General features: G+C 40.6%; 1 protein-coding gene across 6 annotated transcripts in view; it reads left to right on the top strand.

Annotated features, from left to right (window-relative positions):
• LIMA1 (LIM domain and actin binding 1) overlaps window positions 1-19,132 on the top strand; it is an 88,439-nt gene that overhangs the window by 27,116 nt on the left and 42,191 nt on the right. For 4 of the 6 annotated variants that reach the window (XM_038577636.1, XM_038577635.1, XM_038577634.1 and 1 more), the window contains exons 2-3: window positions 4,427-4,568; window positions 18,678-18,723. In XM_038577636.1, the coding sequence (XP_038433564.1) occupies window positions 4,450-4,568; window positions 18,678-18,723 (165 nt within the window). In that variant the 5' untranslated portion in view covers window positions 4,427-4,449. Of the gene's footprint in view, window positions 1-3,171; window positions 3,288-4,426; window positions 4,569-18,677; window positions 18,724-19,132 lie in introns of those variants that run through there. The other 2 variants (XM_038577637.1, XM_038577632.1) reach the window with 2 other exon arrangements.

Below are 19,132 nucleotides of genomic sequence, written 5' to 3'. Positions count from 1 at the left end.
TTTTGGGAATTAGATATGTACTTTACATAAGTAGGTGTTGTAAAATGTTCATTTCTTTCTAAGAGTCTAAGATTTTTAACCTTAGCCTTGAATTTTTAGCTTCCTATGGTGTATCACTAGGATTTTTCTTGTGGATGTGTATATTTTAACATGTGTAAAGCAAAACTCATCATTCTCCCACTTCTTCCCCTATTTACTGTCTGTTAATGACATCAACGATTTTCTAATCATTTAAGTTTGATGATGCCAGTGTTGATTCCTTCTCTATCCCTAAGTCCATTTTATTCTAAGAACTGTGATTACCTCTCACTTTGACAGTTTTAGGATCTTTTTGACAAGTAAATTAGACTCCAGTCTTTTCCCTTCTTATCAAGGTATACACTGCTGCAGAATTAGCTTTTAAAACATGCTTCCTGGAGTGCCTGGGTGGCTTAGTCAGTTGAGCATCTGCCTTTGCCTTTGGCTCAGGTCATGGTCCCAGGGTCCTGGGATGGAGCCCTGCATCAGGCTCCCTGCTCAGTGGAGAGTGTGCTTCTCCCTCTGCCACTCCCCGACTGCTTGTGCTTGCTCGCGCTCGCTCTCTCTCAAATAAATAAAATCTTAAAAATAATAAAAATAAAGGAGGGCATGTGATGTGATGAGCACTGGGTGTTATAGCTTGGTAAATTATTTTTATAAATAAAAAATAAAAATAAATCTTAAAAATACAACGTGCTTCACATTATGTTACTTGCTGTTTCAGAAGCTTTCATGTTCCACCATACAGACTATAAGTGATCCACTACAAAGCTCTTATCTTACAGTTGTGGGTATTGGGCTCACAGAAATTATTTTTTTTATTTGCCGTGAAAGTCACATTTGTGCTAGGGAGTGGCATGTTAAGACAAGTCCTTATCTCTGCTCACTCACAGACTAGTTCTTTCCATCCCTTAACATCATTTTCAAGGCTTTTCTCATTCTGGCCCCATTCTTTCTCTACCTTACCTTCAACTACTCTTATACCTACTACTCTTGTACCTTCAACTCCATTGAAGTATTCTATGCTATTTCAACTCCCTAATAGTGTAATGCTGTTCTCCCTACCTGAGATGCACTTTCTTGCTCTTGCCCTCAGTTGATGAAATTCTGCCCATCTGTAAATCCCAAGTCAATCTGATGCCTCTTCCCTTCCCTCTCATCAAGCCGGAAAATCAGATCCCTTACTCCTAGACCTTGCATTACCTCTAACCACATTTTGCTTTGTAATAGAATTATTTGTGTACATGCCAGGAAGCCAACAGATTTTTAATAAATATTTTTATTCAATTTATTAGAGAGAGAAAGCATGAACAGGGGGAGGGGAAGAGGAAGAGGGAGAAGCAGACTCTCTGCTGGGCAGGGAACTCATTCCAAGCAAATAGATTTTACACTCTATTTGGGCAAGGCCCTCTCCCTACACACTATAGAAAGTAGCTAGTTACTCAGTAACCTGATACCAGAGTCTATCAAAAATCATGTACTGATTCTTACCTGTATCTGTTTCATAGGGTGCTAATCACATTGTTAAGAAATTAACAGTAGTGCTTCTGTAAAGAGAAATGTGGTCAGGGTGTGAGCTACCTCATTCCTCAAGTAGAAAGCATGCATATCCTAGCCTTATACCAAGATAGATATTCTGACTTTTCTTGGATTTCTGGCCAGGATTAATCAAAACCATGGAATTAGGCCTGGGAATTAAACTCTTTTTTTTTTTTTTTTTTTTAACCACACTCAGTCCCTCAAATAATGAATGATTTTTCCTTTTTATAAATACATTTGAGAACATATCTTATATATTTTTTCTTTGATCCAGACTGATTGCTATAAGAACACTGACAACATTTATACCAACACCTACATTGGAAGTATAGTTGTACAAAACAGTGCCTTAGTATTGTTTAGTATTTCCTAAACTTGGCCCAAGGGTCGTTATTGTGGTTTTACATGACTAACTTTAACTGAATTGTTGCTTCTGTGTCTTTTTCTTTTTAAATTTTTTTATTTATTTATTCATGAGAGAGAGAGAGAGAGAATGAGAGAGAGAGGCAAAGACAGGAGCAGGCTCCATGCAGGGAGCCCGACATGACACTCCATCCCAGGTCTCCAGGATCAGGCCCTGGGCTGAAGGCCGTGCTAAACCGCTGAGCCCTTGTGTCTTTTTCTTATTAGAATAATGGCTGACCTTGTTTGGTGGGTCAGATGCAAACTGGATAGCAGATAGACAAATATATATTATTTGATTCATTCTAGTGCACTTCAAAGAACATGTGTAGAGGAACACATGGGTGGCTCAGTCAGTTGAGCGTCCAACTCTTGATTTTGGCTTAGGTCATGATCTCAGGGTTATAAGATTGAGCCCCTCATCAGGCTCTGCAGTCAGCATGGAGTCTACTTGAGATTCTTTTTCTCTCTCTGCCTCTGCCCCACCTCTGCTTGCGCGCACACACACACACACACACACACACACACACATAAACACATTCTCTCTCTCTCAAAAACAAAAAAAAAAAACCTGTGTAGAATTAAGATTATTTTATCCAGGAAGAGAGATAGTATTAAAAAAACATTTATTACTTATTCTGTATCAGAGTATTTTCTTCTTTATCTTATTTATTCCTCATAAGGATATTATGAAGGAAGTATTATTAGTATGGGGGAGAAATCTAACTCCCACTTAGATGCATCTAACATCAGAGCTCCTTTAAAAAAAAAAAAGATTTATTTATTCATGAAACAGAGACAGACAGAGACAGAGACAGAAGCAGGCTCCATGCAGGGAGCCTGATGTGGGACTCGATCCCAGGGCTCTAGGATCATGCCCTGGGCCAAAGGCAGGCGTCCAATCACTGAGCCACCTAGGCATCCCAAACGCCAGACCTCCTTACCATGAGGGTTCTATGTTACCTTCCAACATGGGGATTAAAACAAACAAGTAAACAAAAACAATAAAATTAGCATTGTTTTCAGGCAATGCTTTAGTGGAAAGAACAAGTACTACATGTGGAAAAGTAGCGTGGTCTTCTAAGGTTGCTTGTTAACTCACTTTGCCTAACAGGACTCTTAGTGTGAAATGGCAGCCCATGTTGCTTGGTTAAGCACACTGTGTGTTCCGTTGTTGTCAAAGTTGTTAGAAGCAGTACCTGATGAACCATACTTTGTGCCAGATCGGTTATGCTCTGTGGTTGTCAGGAGACATACAAGCAGTATTTTTCACTCTTCAAATAAGGAAACTATTGGCTCATTTCTAATCTTACCTCTTCTGGACAAAGGTTGGAACTCCTTTGGAATTACTAGGGCAAAAACTCCTTTGTTAATTTCTGGAGACAAAACCCAAAAAATCCAGATTAATGGGTAGGGACTAGATGATTTCAGGGGCATGGCTTTATGTATTCTTTGACTCGAAGGGATTTTAGAAAAGAATTTCAGAATAGAGGTTTTGTCCCCTGAATATAAAATGCAGTATACTGGGGTTCCTGGGTGGCTCAATTAAGTGTCTGCCTTCGGCTCAGTTTATGATCCCAGGGTCCTGGAATCAAGCCCTGCATCTGGCTCCCTGCTCAGCACAGAGTCTGCTTTTCCCTCTCCCTTTCCCTCTGATCCTCTCCGCAGCTGTACTCTTGCTCTTTCTCATTGTCTCTCTCTCAGATGAATAAATTAAAAATCTTTTTTAAAAAGCGTATTATAACAAAAGCCAATTCTAATATATCATTCTTAAAATGTTCTTAATACTATTATAACATACTTAGTATTTTAAATATATTATCTCCTTAAATCCATATCAAAACATTCTATAATGGTAGGTAGTCTCATTTTTCAGTTGAAGAAAACTAAAACTGAAAGATTATATAGTTTGTTCAAGGTAACAAAAGTTATGATTTCAAGTAAAGTCTATCTTGACTTAAATAAAATCCTTGCTCTTTATATCTTCCTATACTGTCTCCCCAGCTCTTTCTCCAAACCAAATGGTCAGTGCTACAGAGTTTGGGAAGAGAGCAGCCAAAAGAAAGTTGGATGTAGGTAGAACTTAATTTGGACCTGAATCTACAGAGATGCCAATTGTACTTCCCCTGGGATGTAACTCAGAATGGAACATTTCACTCCAAATGTGAGTTTGGAACAGACTTAAGTTCAAGGGAAGGCCAATTGATGTTTGCACAGTGAGGTCAGTCATAAGATGATGGAACTGGAAGGGACTTTAGAGATCATCTGGTCTAACCTTCTCATTTTACAGGAAACTACAACCCAGATATTGAATCATTTGACCAAGGTTCCAGTTTTTGAGAGAACAGGTAGAGGAGTGTGGTTCTGCTGGCCTAGGGCTTTCTACTCTCTCCTGGCACAGCACTGCCAGTCCCCGGATGCTGGAGAATCTTCTGATTCTAATATTCTGACTTTCTTTATTGCATAGGTATTTTGGTATCTGTAGACAAGATGGAATCGACTCCATTTAACAGACGGCAATGGACTTCAGTATCATTGAGGGTAACAGCCAGAGAACTTTCTCTTGTCAACAAGAATAAGTCATCGGCTATTGTGGAAATATTCTCCAAGTAAGTGCTGATCCTGGTCCAAAAGGACCATCTGTCTTGAACAAATATTACCACCTGTCAGGGAAATCAGTAAAGGAATTACATGGTGTAAAATGGCTTTATTGAGCACCTTCTCAAATTTGAGCACCATACAAGGCACTGTGAAGAAGGATGAAGATAAATCAGGAGACACATTCTCTATCCGGGAATTTTTGTTTAGTTGGGGAAAGAAAAAGTTACAAACAGAAAAGATAATTATAAAACATGTATCATTAAGCAAGTCCAAAATGAATGGGAATAAGGGCTAGAAACAGAGTAAGAGAGAGAATATGACCAGTATGGGTAGAAGCTAGTCAGGAAGGCTTTCCAATTGAGAGGAGTTTAGAGGTAAGTTTTGATTTAGTCGAAGGGAGTGTTAGGCATACTCTGTATCTGCATTATCCAATATTGTAGCCACTACATATGTGCCTATTTAAATTAATTAAAATTAAATAATATTTAAAATTCCATTCATCAGCTGCATTAGCCACATTTTGTGGCTCCCATATTGAAGATCACAGAAATATTTCATCATTGCATAACATTCTGTTGAACAGTGCAAACTATGTGGGCAAACTATGAACTGCTGGCTGCCTGTTTTAGTAAATAAAAGTTTACTGGAACATGGCCATATCCATCTGTGCATTGTCTATGGCTGCTTTGATGCTACAGCAGCAGAATTGCAGCAGAGACCATATGGCCTCCAAGTCTAAAATATTTATTATCTGCTCTTTTAAGAAAAAGTTTGCTGACTCCCTGCTTTGGACCATGAGTTCTTTGATATGAAGGCCCCTTTCCTGCCTATTTTGTATGCCTAGTGTACAGCGCAGTGACTGGAACACAGTAGGCATTCAACTGATGTTGAAGGGATGGTTTATATAAATAATATACCAGAGATGGCAAGCATTGACTTCACTCAAATATATGCCATACTGGGGAAGAGCTTAGGACAGGTGGTAGGTTTACATCACTAGGAGAGTTTATTAAGTAATAGGAAGCTATTATACCTTTAAGAGAAAAAAGATGGTCAAGATTTGAAGAAAATGATCCTGGGACCTGTATCTAGGATACAGCTAAATACCTAAATAGGAGGTTTCTGTAATCTACAATGTCACCTTTACTTCAATAACAAATCCATCACAGACTTACTCTGTGGAAAACATTGCCCTTCCAATCTGTTAACCTTGGTTACTGCTTAAGGTAGAGTGAAGGTGGAAGGAGATTGCATAGCCCTTTTACCTTCCACATTATGCATTTTGTATTACTGTAATTTTATAGCAAATATGTATTGTTCTTCTCAAAATCAGTAGAGCTATTTCAGAAAAAAGGGATAGAGATCTTAAGATTTAATCCCTGCCCTCAAGGAAATTAATAAGTTAGTAGAGTTTACATAGTAGACGAAGTCCCTAACTTCCTTCATCTTAAGAATCAAGTGGGGTACCTGTTAATAATATGGTGTTCTAGTTATCTATTTCTGCATAGGGAAAAAATATCCCCCAAATTTAGTGGCTTGAAATACTAACATTTATGGGTGCCTGTGTGGCTCAATTGGTTAAGTGTCTGCCTTCCACTCAGGTCATGATCTCGGGATCCTGAGATGGAGCCCTGCATCAGTCTCCCTGCTTGGCATGGAGTTTGCTTCTCCCTCTGCCCCTACATCCCGCTTGTGCTCGCTTGCTTGCTCTCTGTCAAATAAATAAATTAAGTCTTTATTAAAAAATAAAAAAAAGAAATACTAACATTTATTTTGCTTGAGAATCTCCAATTTGGGTAGGGCTTGCCTCTACTTCTTAGCATCAGCCATGGTGGCTCATAGACAGGGCCTATAGTCATCTAAAGTGTCGCTCGCAAGTTGAGTCATTACTGCTGGTAGTCACCTGGGATCTCAGCTGGGGTCCTGGTCAGGATACCTCTTCACATGGCTTTTCCGTGTGGCTGCTTGGCTTAGTTGGCTGGGTTCCTAGGGCAAGCATCCAGAGACCAAGGGAGGGAGTGAACAGAGGAAGAAGGGAGTCAGGGTCAGGGGTCATGTGGCCTTTTATGACAAATCCTCAGAAGTTACACAGAATCACTTTTGCCACATTGTCTTCATTGGAAGCCAGTCCCTAAGACTGGCTCAGATTCAGAGGGAGGGGAATTTTTTTTTTTAAGATTTTATTTTTTTATTCATAGACACAGAGGGGCAGAGACACAGACAGAGGGAGAAGCAGGCTCCACACAGGGAGCCCGACGTGGGACTCGATCCTGGGTCTCCAGGATCACACCCCAGGCTGCAGGCGGCACCAAACCACTGCGCCACCGGGGCTGCCCAGGGAGGGGAATTTGATTCTACTTTTGATGGGAAGAATGTCAAAGATTTTTTGGACATGTTTTAAAACCGTCTTATATGGCTTCCCAGTGCCCTCCACTAAAGATTCTCATTCCACCTGTTTGGGATGGGGCCTATGATTTTGTATTTTTGACAAGTATTCCAGGTGAATTTTACCTTCAGGGCAGTTTAGGAAGCACACTGGTAGTGTAAGAGATGGACTTGTGAACTTGCAGCCATGAACTTGAACATAAAGCAGAATGAATACAGTTTCTGATAGGTTCAAATAGAGGATCATGGAAACTGACCATGAATAAAGGGAACAGGAAAGCAAGCAGTCCGGCATGGAGAAATACCAAAGGGAGAAGCAACTTGTACAGTTTGGTGTAGGCCAGGTTATAGAAAGCCTTGAATGCTATATTAAGTTTAAGATTTAGTTAGATAAACAATGGAAACAGTTGAAGGTTTTCATGCAGAGAATGACATGATCAGACTTGTATTTTAGAAAGATGTTTCTGGCAACAGGATAAAAGGTAGACTGGAAAGGTGTGAGACAAGCTGTAAGGCTCTCTTGAAAACCCAAGTGAAAGCTGTCGAGGGTGGAGGGCAGCAGGGATGGAAAGGAAGACAAAGAATTGAGACATTGTTGAGATGTGATTAATGGAAGTTGGAAACTCCCTGTTCTGCAGAGAAACTTCTCCACATTCTTACCCTTCTCACCCTCTCTAGCCCCACCTCTTTAGCTGAACTTGGCTTTTCCTCCACTTGCATTCTGTCTCTGAGCAGTGGCTGCCTCTTTCTGCACATGCTTGCCTGAAATATCCTGGGGTTGGGAGTCAGGGTTCTTGCTCTCCTACATCTCTCCTACTGGTTCCCATCCATCATGTTTCACTCTTTGTTCTGCAGTTCTAACCCTGTGATTTGAGGCTCACATCTCACTGTGCTATCTTTATCCTCCCCTTCATTGCAGTGGTGTGCCAGCCAGCTGGCCAAACTGATCACCTTCACTGGGGACACTGGCTTGCCCCTTCATCATCTTCTCAGTAAGGGTGCTACGGGCGTTTTCGATGAAACAGACCTTCCTTCTGCGGGCTGGCCATCATCTTGCCTTTCTCCAAATGCTAGTAGTACCCCCATGATGTTGTAGCATCCAAAAAAAGAAAAATGGGGCAGAAGGGAAACCCCAATAAGAGTCCCTCACACATTTCCAAATGTCCCCCAGGGTGAGTAGTGCCCCGGGTGAAGAACCACTGGACGTGTCTCATACTCTGGCCTCTTCATTTCTTGATCTTCCCTACTTCTTCAATCCGCACATTGTCTCCCATGGGCCTGCATCCAATCCCAGACTTATCATCACACAGAATCTATCTCTGGAACGTGCATTTGGAAAACTCTGTCTGGGGTGGAGTCTCCTGTCCTAATGCTATTCCATTCTTTTATTTGCACTGATGGCTGCTTTTGGGCCAAAACAGGACACCCAGACCCTGGATGTTGGTCTCCTTCCTGGCTTCACATCCTTGCCTGCCTACCTGTCTACCTCACTTCAGAGAAACTCTCACTCCTTCCCGAATTCCCTTCCCACCCCTTTGTTCTGTCATGGCCCAGCCCAGCCAGTTCTCAAGATAGAGGAATTGGGTCTTGTAGCACTGATGAGAGTTAGAAAGTTGGAAAAAGCTGTTCATCTTAGGGGCAAATTGCAACTATGCAAATCTGTAAGTCCTGAACCATTTTCAGAATCATTGTGCTCAGCACCATGCTAGGTTCTTAACTGAAACAGATACTATTTCTAATCCTAACAAAAACTGTATGAGGGAGGGACCTGAGGCCTGTTGTATAGCTGAGCACACAGGTGTAGGGAGTAACCTGCCCCAATTGAAATCTAATATTTGGATTTGTTTCTGTCTAGTATTTTCATCTGATTCGTATATTGAAATGTATTGAACAGGTTTTGAATGAATTGTATTTTTTAGGCTGAGAGGATGGTGGCGACATTGCAGAGAACCACAGGAGGTATAAGGCACAGAAGTAGTACAAGGGGGTGATGTGCACTTAGGACAGTGAAAACCAGAGGCTTGGCCTGGACCTCTTCTCTGTTTCATGCTCAGTAGAGACACTAAATCCACATTGCTGCTATTGCTTACAGCGTTTAGAGTTCACTCACCGTAGGTTCCCACAGCAGATTGCAGGACTGTAAATACTCATTTCTACTTCCAACACCTGGTAACCTGATTTTCTCTTATTTTCAAACACTCCCTGTTTGGGGTTTAGAATTAGTAAATCCTGCACAAGCCTAGTTAAGAGACTATAGGAAACTTTAGGATGTTTCTGGTCAGAGATTAATATAAAAGTGGTATTAGGGGGAAACTTAATCTTGGCTCACGTTTGTAGAATTAGCTGGGCCTTACTTCTAACAGCACGTTTTACATTTATTTGTACATAAGAGTAATTTTTCTAGCATCAGAGTTTGCATCTCATGAATAGTTTATCACTCCAGACATTTCTTTACTGAACCTCTATATTATATACATAAGTAAATTTGAGGTAAAAAAGACCCTGTTGATAGTCCATTTAATCGGCTAGCTTTGGTTTTACTCACCACTGACTTCCACGTGACATAATCCTTTGCTTGTTTAAAATGTTCTCTTTTGGTGGAATTTGGTTTCTTTGCAGAAGACTCCTCTTTGACTCTTAGATTTTTGGCAGTAAAGGGAATCTAGCTCAGTGGTTTTCAGCCTATCTTAATTGAATTCTTCAGAGGAACCTCAGGGGCCAGTTCTGGGAAGACGGGAAGATCTAAGGGGCTTACTGAGCCAGAGACCTTCCACACCAGCTGTCCTGCTTTGATCTCTTTTATATGTTAGGTTTTAAATAAAATATCATTTGAAGAGATGATTCTGCAGGAAAGTTTTAAAACCACTGATCTAACCTTTGCCCCATTCCTCTGACAGACAAGGAATTTGATGTCCAGCGATTATGACTAAAGTTCACACCCCAAGATAGTGGCAGAGCTGAACCCAGCACACTGATCCCTGCCCGCGCCCCCACCACACACACATCATGCCTTCTCTCTTGTTACAACTTTCCCCATAACATAGTCTGAAGAAAAAAACATGGTTTATATTAACTTTCTCCGATTGTTCATCCTTCATTAAGAAAAGTTGACCCTCAAATCTCCCTGGCTAACTTCCACTTTTTTTTTTCCCCTCCCATTTTTGCTTCTCTGTAACATTTTAGTGGTGAAATAGTTCCAGAGGAAAATACATTGCCTAAAACTCAGGAGTTTCCATTTTCCCTTTGCTCTATTTGAGGGCATACAAGTGAGAGTCATAGCTCAGGAACTCTATTCTGGCCTTAGAAAAGTTTGAGGCACTGTTATTACTCCCAAGATAATTTTAGCATCCTCCATCAGCTGCCTGCCTCACAGCTGAGCATTAATGAGCAGTTGCAAGATTAAATTCTGTGAAGAAGAGGAGCCTGGGAGGACAAGGCAATCTAGGAAGGGAAGAGGGATGATATTTTAATTACAGAAATGTCACTGCAAATTTTTTTACCTGAAATTTGGATCTTCAAAATGCCTTTCCCTTCCCCAGTCCCCCAAAAAATCAGCAACCTTCACATTTTGTAGTCAGAATAATGCTAGTTGCTTTAAATGCCTTTGAGGACAGTCTGAGGCCTGAATCTAACACTGAATTCAGAAGTATGGCACCTCAGCATATCTTAGCATCCTGGGAGTGCAAACTCTAAAAGTACCAAAGCACTGACTTGGAAGGAAGCAGTGGTAGACAACCTTACCTCACTGTGTATCTACTATTCAGCAATACCTCATTATAACTAAAGGGTAAGGATATTAGAGTGGGAGTTTGAAAACATAATTCAAGACAGCCACCAGTGTCTTGCAGATGCCTCCGTGCTCAAAGGACAGGATTGAAAACGAAAGCTGAGATCCCTGGGTGGCGCAGCGGTTTAGCGCCTGCCTTTGGCCCGGGGCGTGATCCTGGAGACCCAGGATCAAATCCCACATTGGGCTCCCGGTGCATGGAGCCTGCTTCTCCCTCTGCCTATGTCTCTGCCTCTCTCTCTCTCTCTCTCTCTCTCTCTCTCTGTGACTATCATAAATAAATTAAAAAAAAAAAGCTAATTAAAAAAAAAGAAAGAAAATGAAAGCTATTCTGGTCTTCTTTCTTTAAATCTGTATTTCTGTTAAGACAGTAAAGGGAAGGGGACCTTTGAGCTTATTTGTTCAACTAACCACAATGTAAATACTTCCTTGGAGAACAATTGCCTAAGAATAAACTTGTCTGCCGATTGGCTCTGGCTCTCATATATTGTATTATTGCTGTAATATACTGTAGATGATTACCCAGGGGGTGTGGGAACAAGGTTCAAGGCCAATTGTAAGTTCCTTTCCCTCTATAATCCATAGATTTTATATTTTTTTGTATTTCCATTTTTAGGGACTGCCAGACAGATGTATTAGTACAAGTGGGGGAAATATATGTACAAGGACATTTACCAAAGTTCTATTTATAATGATAGAAAACTGGAAACAATCCAAATGTGCATTAAAAGGAGTGTGGGTGAATTAATTATATTTATGATGGAAGAGGATTTCCAGGGTTTCCAAGAGCCTTCTCTGTTTGTAGCCTTTGTCTCACATGACCTCTCAGCACTTTTTTCTTCCTTCATTTTTCCTTCTTTTGTCTTCTCTGGCAGTTTCTTGGTTTTCCTACGACCTCTCTGCCAGGTCCTTGTCATTCTTTCTCATCATTTCTCTCTCCTTTTCTGACTTCTCAGTGTTAGTCTCCAGGACCTCTTCTTGCACTATAAACTCTTCATAGATGATATCATTCATATACTCCCATAGCTTTAATACCATCTGTGGACAGACAAGTCCTAAATTTATATTGCTAGCTCAGATCTCTCTTCTGAGCTCTAGACACATGTATCTAATCACTAACCCAAACTAAAAATGAATGTTTTAGTTAACATGGCTAACACTGAACTCTTGATCTTCCCCATCCGCAAATTTGCTCCTCCTCCAGAATTCCCCATCCCAGAAATAGTAATTCCATTGACTTGGCTGCCAGAAACCTGGGAATCGTTTTTGACTGCTTCTTCCCTCTCCCCTCATTACAATCCTGTTGATTCCATCTCTGAAATACATCTCAAGTCTATTCACTTTTCTTTCTAAGGCCACTGTCCTGGGCCAAGCCAGCATCACCTCCCACTGAGACCACTTCTTTTCTCAGCCCCTCCAGTCCATTCTCTGCATAGCCTCTGGAATACTCTTTTATTTTTACTTTATTTTACATTAGGCTAATTTTTAATTTTTTAAATTAGTTGCAGAGGAGGAACTTAGTGATTCATCAGTTGCATATAATAGCCAGTGCTCATTATATCAAGTGCTCTCCTTAATGCCAATCACCCAGTTATCTCTTCCCCCACCCACCTCCCCTCCAGCAACCCTCAGTTAGTTCCCTATAGTTAGGGGTCTCTTATAGTTTGCCTCCCTCTCAATTTTCACCTTATTTTATTTTTCCTTCCCTTCCCCTATGTTCATCTGTTTTGTTTCTTAAATTCCACATATGAATGAGATCATATGATAATTCTTTCTCTGACTTATTTCACTTAGCATGATACCCTCTAGTTCCATCCACATCGTTGCAAATGGCAAGATTTCATTCCTTTTGATGGCTGAGTAATATTCCACTAGATAGATAGATAGATAGATAGATAGATAGATAGATAGATAGAGAAATAACCTACCAGGGCAACCAAATTGAGAAGGCTGTGTGTGTGTGTGTGTGTGTGTGTGTGTGTGTGGTATGTATGAAGGAAAGTCTTGTTGAAAAAATGACCTTTAGGGCAGCCCGGTGGCTCAGCAGTTAACGCGCCTTCAGCCTAGGGCATGATCCTGGAGACCCGGGATCGAGTGCCATGTCAGATTCCCTGCGTGGAGCCTGCTTCTCCCTCTGCCTATGTTTCTGCCTCTCTCTCTCTGTCTCACATTAATAAATAAATATAATCTTTAAAAAAAAAGAAAAAATGACCTTTAGACTGAAATATATATATATATATATACACATATATACATACATATATACACACACATACATACATGCATATACATACATACCACATCTTCTTCATCCATTCATCTGTTGATGGACATCTGGGCCCTTTCCATAGTTTGGATATTGTGGACACTGCTGCTGTAAACATTGGGGTACATGTGCCCCTTCAAATCATTATGTTTGTATCCTTTGGATAAATACCTAGTAGTGCAATTGCTGGGTTGTAGGGTAGCTCTGTGGAGGTTCTCAGGAACCTCCATACTGTTTTCCAGAGTAGCTGCACCAGTTTGCATTCCCACCAACAGTGTAAGAGGGTTCCTCTTTCTCCACATCCTCATCAACATGCTTCCTGAGTTGTTAATTTTAACCATTCTGACAGGTGTGAGGTGGTATCTCGTGATTTTGATTTGTATTTCTCTGACATTGAGTGATGTTGAACATTTGTTCACGTGTCTATTGGCCATTTGTATGTCTTCCTTGGAGAAATGTCTGTTCATATCTTCTGTCCATTTCTTGACTGGACTTTTTGTATTTTGGGGTTGAATTTGATAAGTTCATTATAGATTTTGGATACTGACCCTTTATCTGATAAGATATTTGCAAATATCTTCTTCCATTACATAGGTTGCCTTTTAGTTTAATTGACTATTTACTGTGCAAAAGCTTTTTATCTTGATGAAATCCCAATAGTTAGTTTTTGCTTTTTTTTATCCCTCTTGCCTTTGGAGACGTGTTTAGCAAGAATTTGCTGCAGCTGAGGTCAGAGAGGTTGTTGCCTGCATTCTCCTCTAGGATTTTGATGGATTCCTGTCTCACATTTAGGTCTTTCATCCATTTTGAGTTTATTTTTGTGAAGTTTTTATTTTTTATGAAGTTTTTAAAAACATAAATTGGGTCAGTAACCATTCCTTGTACCTAGGATTATATTCAGAATGCTCACCATGGCCCTGCCTCTCTGCACCATTTCTTTCCCTCTCCCTTTCCCACTCTGTTCCAGCAACACTGGAGTTCTTTGTGTACCTTGTATACCGGAGATGCTTTCTTGCCTTGAGGCCTTTGCATGCACTATTTTTTTGTGCCTGGAATGCTTTTCCTGCCTTGTTTTGCCTGGCTAACTCCTCTGATCAAACCTCAGATCTCAGTCTAAAGGTCAGTTTTTCAACAAGACTTTTCTTCAGACATACAACACACACACACACACACACACACACACACACACACACACACACCCCCCACCCACTGCCTTCTCAATTTGGTTGCCTTGTTAGTACTGTGTTCTTTTCCTTTAAAGGATTTATTGCTCTGTGTGTGTGTGTGTGTGTGTGTAGCCTGTGTATATATGTTTTATGCTTATGTTACTGTATCTCTTTTGGTTATTTTACTATTTTTTCTCTAGTGCTTAGAGCATATTGCTTGAATGAAAACTCAAGTATTCGAAAATGGAGAAAGAGAGATGCAGAATAGTATACATAGGGGTAATTGGGTGGCTCAGTCAGTTGAGCATCTGACTCTTGGTTTTGGCTCAGGTCATGATCTCAGGGTCCAGGGTCGAGCCATACATTGGGCTCCACACTCAGAGAGGAGTTTGTTTGAGGTTCTTTCCCTCTCCCTCTGCCCCTCTTCCCCTAAAATAAATAAATCTTTTTTTTTAAAAGAATAGTATGTACAATATTATCCCATGCTATTTTTTAAAATTTGTATATTTTGAATGCTAATCCCTTCTCAGATGTATGATTCATGAATATTTTCTTTTATTCCGTGGATTGCCATTTCACTTGGTGGTTTCCTTTGATGCACAGACTTTGTTAAAGTTCATTTTGTCTACTTTTTCTTTTGTTGCCCATGCTTTTATTCCAAGAAAAAATTGCCAAAGTCAACATTATGAAGATTGGTCCCTGTTTTCTTCTAAGAATTTTATAGTTTTAGTTCTTACACTTAGGTCTTTAACTCATTTTGACTTAATTTTGTATATGGTGTTTGGTAAGGGTCCAAAGCCATTTTTTTTTTTTGCACCTGGATATCCAGTTTTCCCAGCATCATTTGTTGAAAAGACCATCCTTACCCTGTTAGATGGTCTTGGCACCTTTATTGAGAAGTCTTCGACTATATTACTGGGCTCTGTTCCATTCCACTGATCTATATGTGTCTTTACACCAATATCATGCTGTTTGTTGTGTTTAATTGTGGTAAAATATACATAACATATAATTTTTAGGGATCCCTGGGTGGCGCAGCGGTTTGGTGCCTGCCTTTGGCCCAGGGCGCGATCCTGGAGATCTGGGATCGAATCCCACGTCGGGCTCCCAGTGCATGGAGCCTGCCTCTCTCTCTCTCTCTGTGACTATCGTAAAAAAAAAATAATAATAATAATAATTTTTAAACAATTTTTAGTATACAATTCAGTGGCATTAAAACACAGTGTTTTTCTTTTCATAGCTGCAAGTATTCCATACATGAACATATTATAATTTTTTAAAAAGATTTTATTAATTTATTCATGGACACAGAGAGGGAGAGAGAGGCAGAGACACAGGCAGAGGGAGAAGCAGGTTCCATGCAGGGAGCCCGACATGGGACTTGATCCTGGATCTCCAGGATCACACCCTGGGCTGAAGGTGGCGCTAAACCACTGAGCCACCCAGGCTGCCCCATATTATAATGGACATTCAGCTTATTTTCAGTCTTTCATTATTACAGTTAATGCTATGACAAATAATCTAATATAAAAGTCATTTGTACTTGTGAGACAAATTCTGAAACACAATCAATGAATCACAACATTTGTGCTTTTGTGATTTTTATAAAATTGACAAAATGCCTCCCATAGAGGTTTTATTAATTTCCCCTTGGCATATTAGCTTTTTTAAAAAAAAAAAATCTTTTCCGATTTCGTAGGTAAAAAATTTTAGTGTTTGAATTTTCACTTTGAAATTGAACATCTTTTTTAAGAGCCATTTAACATCCTTTTGTGTGAACGGTATGTTTGTATCTGGGCCCATTTCTATTAAGTTGTTTGTGGCTTTCTTTTTCTTTTTTTAAAGATTTTATTTATCTATTTACTCATGAGAGACACACAGAGAGGAGCAGAGACATAGGCAGAGGGAGAAGCTCCCTCCCCACAGGGAGCCTGTTGTAGGACTCAATCCCAGGACTCTAGGATCACAAGCTGAGCCAAAGGCAGACACTCAACCACTGAGCCACCCAGGTGCCCTTGTTTGTGGATTTCTTTTTTTTTTTTTTAATATATATATTTTTTAACTTATTTATTTATGATAGTCACAGAGAGAGAGAGAGAGAGAGAGAGGCAGAGACACAGGCAGAGGGAGAAGCAGGCTCCATGCACCGGGAGCCCGACGTGGGACTCGATCCTGGGTCTCCAGGATCACACCCTGGGCCAAAGGCAGGCGCTAAACCACTGTGCCACCCAGGGATCCCTGTTTGTGGATTTCTTATTGATTTGTAAGGGTTCTTTTTAATTTAGGAAAATTAGCTTTTGGTCTTTAATGTAAGCTGCCAGGTATCCTTCCAGCTTGTTACTTGTCCATTATCTTCCATAACCTATTTATGGTCAATGAAATACCAGAGAATTTTGGAAGTCTTCCACCCTACTTTATTAGAAAGCTCTGCTCAGAGTGATGCCTGGCCTGGCCTGGCCTGGTGAATGAGGCACTTCTTAATATCTGATTGTTAAAATTTAAACAGTGACAGAGGGCAGCCCAGGTGGCTCAGCAGTTTAACACTGCCTTCAGCCCAGGGCATGATCAAGACCCGGGATCGAGTCGGGCTCCCTGCATGGAGCCTGCTTCTCCCTCTGCCTGTATCTCTGCCCCTCTATCTCTCTCTCTCTCTCTCTCTCTCTCTCTCTCTCTCTCTCTCTGCCTCTCTCTGTTTCTCATGAATAAATAAATGAAATCTTTTAAAAAAAAGTTACAGAACTGGAAGAGACCTTAGAAATCTTACACAGTCACTTAATTTTATAGATGAGGCCCACATAGGAGGTAAGCAATGTTACCAGAACCAGGGCATTTTTCTGGCCTTCATTTTTGAATAAGGCTATCCTGTCTAACACACACACACTAAGAAAGGCCTGAGCTTATGAAGGTATTTTTTAATTGAAAGTTGGTTTTGGTAGAGGCATGGGCCCTTCCCCATTCTGCTTTTTATATTTTTTCTCTCACCTCCTTTTCCTTCCCCAAATGTCTTGTGAATTCAGAAATCCTATCTTAAGAGAGAGACAAGCGGCCCTTTTCTGTGGTTGGTCTGGTGCTGAGTGGTGGTCTTGTAGGCTCAAGGAGAGTCACAGGGTAGGGATTCTCTGGGTGATGACCCTTTCTGTGGTTGACTCAGAGGCCCTGAGGATGCCAGGTTAAGGTTGTTCTGGGTAGTCTGGGGATTTGCTGCTGCCTAGACCTCCTAGTCTATCTTTGTCTTCAAATAGAGAAAACATGATCCCCCCAAAAAAAACCCTTGGGATTTCATTGTTTCTCAGGGATCTTCTGATCCAAGTAATACAAATGATAAAATAAGTAAATTAAAATAATTAAATTATATATCCCTGTTTATCAAATTTAAGATGCCATCCACTGTAGCCCTGCCACTATTTTATGCATCACTAAGAAAAAATAATGCCATTTAAAAGGACCAATGCTTGCTTAGCACATAAACTTTTCTCACTTATCACCCTTATATATACCTGAAACAGTAAAACAGTTTTTCTTTTTTAAAAGATTTTATTTATTTATTTATTCATGAGAGAGGCAGAGACACAGGTAGAGGGAGAAGCAACCCCCCAGTGGGGGCCCTATGCAGGACTGATCCAGGATTTCGAGATCACAACCTGAGCCAGAGGCTCAACCACTGAGCCACCCAGGCACTCCCAGTATTTCTTTAAATACCAAGTCATACTGTATTTCTTTAAAGACATTTTAAGTGGCATTTAAAAGATGTGCAATACCATCAAATACATCAAGCTAAAGTGGTAATACCAACAACTTAGATTAAATTCACACACGTACAGGTAGTATGACTATGCATCATTTGGCAAGAATTTATAAGGTTTCAGAGGCATTAGTGTGGGTGAAATGTGCATCCTGGATCAATGCAATGTTATATCCTTTGACTAATTCTTTTTTATTTTTTAAGATTTTATTTATTTATTCATGAGAGACACAGAGAAAGAGGCAGAAACATAGGCAGAGGGAGAAATAGGCTCCTTGCAGGGAGCCCGATGCAGGACTCAATCCCTGGATCGGGATCACGCCCTGAGTTGAAGGCAGACCTCAACTACTGAGCCACCCAGGCATCCCTCCTCTGACTAATTCCAAAGCACTTTTACACATGTAATCTCAATCTTCCAAGCAACCTGGAAAGTAGATATATAAAGCCATTTTCTAGATAAGGAAACTGAGACTTGCCAGAGATCACAGTTAATGAGTGATAAAAGTGGGACTTAAACCCCAGACTTTCTGCTCTACCCAGTTATTTCCCAGCTTTTGACCTCCTCACCTTGGGTCTTTCCGTTATATCAGACCAGATGACTGGAACAGTGCAGGAAGGGGGCCGCTCTAATTTTGTGCTGCTTCTGACAGGGTTGATTAAAGACACTTGCTGGCAGAAATACATAGGCAGAAGTGGTTTTCTTAAATATTAAAAAAGTAAAAATATAAATTTAATTTGAGGACATTCTCTTTCTCCCCCTCTCCTCTGAAGGTACCAGAAAGCAGCTGAAGAAGCAAACATGGAAAAGAGGAGAAGTGTAAGTATTGAAAAGCTCTGAGGCATGTGGAACTTCCCGAGTGGAGCCTGTGTGGCCCAGCCACCTGCAGCCTCTGTGGGCACCACGTCAGCTGAACTGGGCATTGGTGCCAGCTGCTCTGATCTGTGCACGTTTGACGCAGGAGAATGTGGCTCGGGTGTGGGGAATCTTATTTTTCAACTGAGGTTCTCCTTTTGAACCCTTTTCTCCTTCCCTGAGTTAAATGAAAGATAGAAGGCCAAGTGCTTTGCCTGAGGTTAACAATAGAGTTTACTACTTCTGCTCACAGTAGAATACAGGGTCCCTGAGGCTTCATCCCGTGTTCCAAATCAAACAACCAGAATTTCTGTATTTCTGCATTTAAATGGTAGCAGCTGTGCAGCTGTTGTCCTCCTCTGGGTTCTTTGTT

The sequence above is a fragment of the Canis lupus genome, chromosome 27 (genome assembly GCF_011100685.1).
Source record: "Canis lupus familiaris isolate Mischka breed German Shepherd chromosome 27, alternate assembly UU_Cfam_GSD_1.0, whole genome shotgun sequence".
Lineage (NCBI taxonomy): Eukaryota > Metazoa > Chordata > Mammalia > Carnivora > Canidae > Canis > Canis lupus.
Note: the sequence above shows the minus strand (reverse complement) of the source record. Positions and strands in the feature narration are given on the sequence as shown.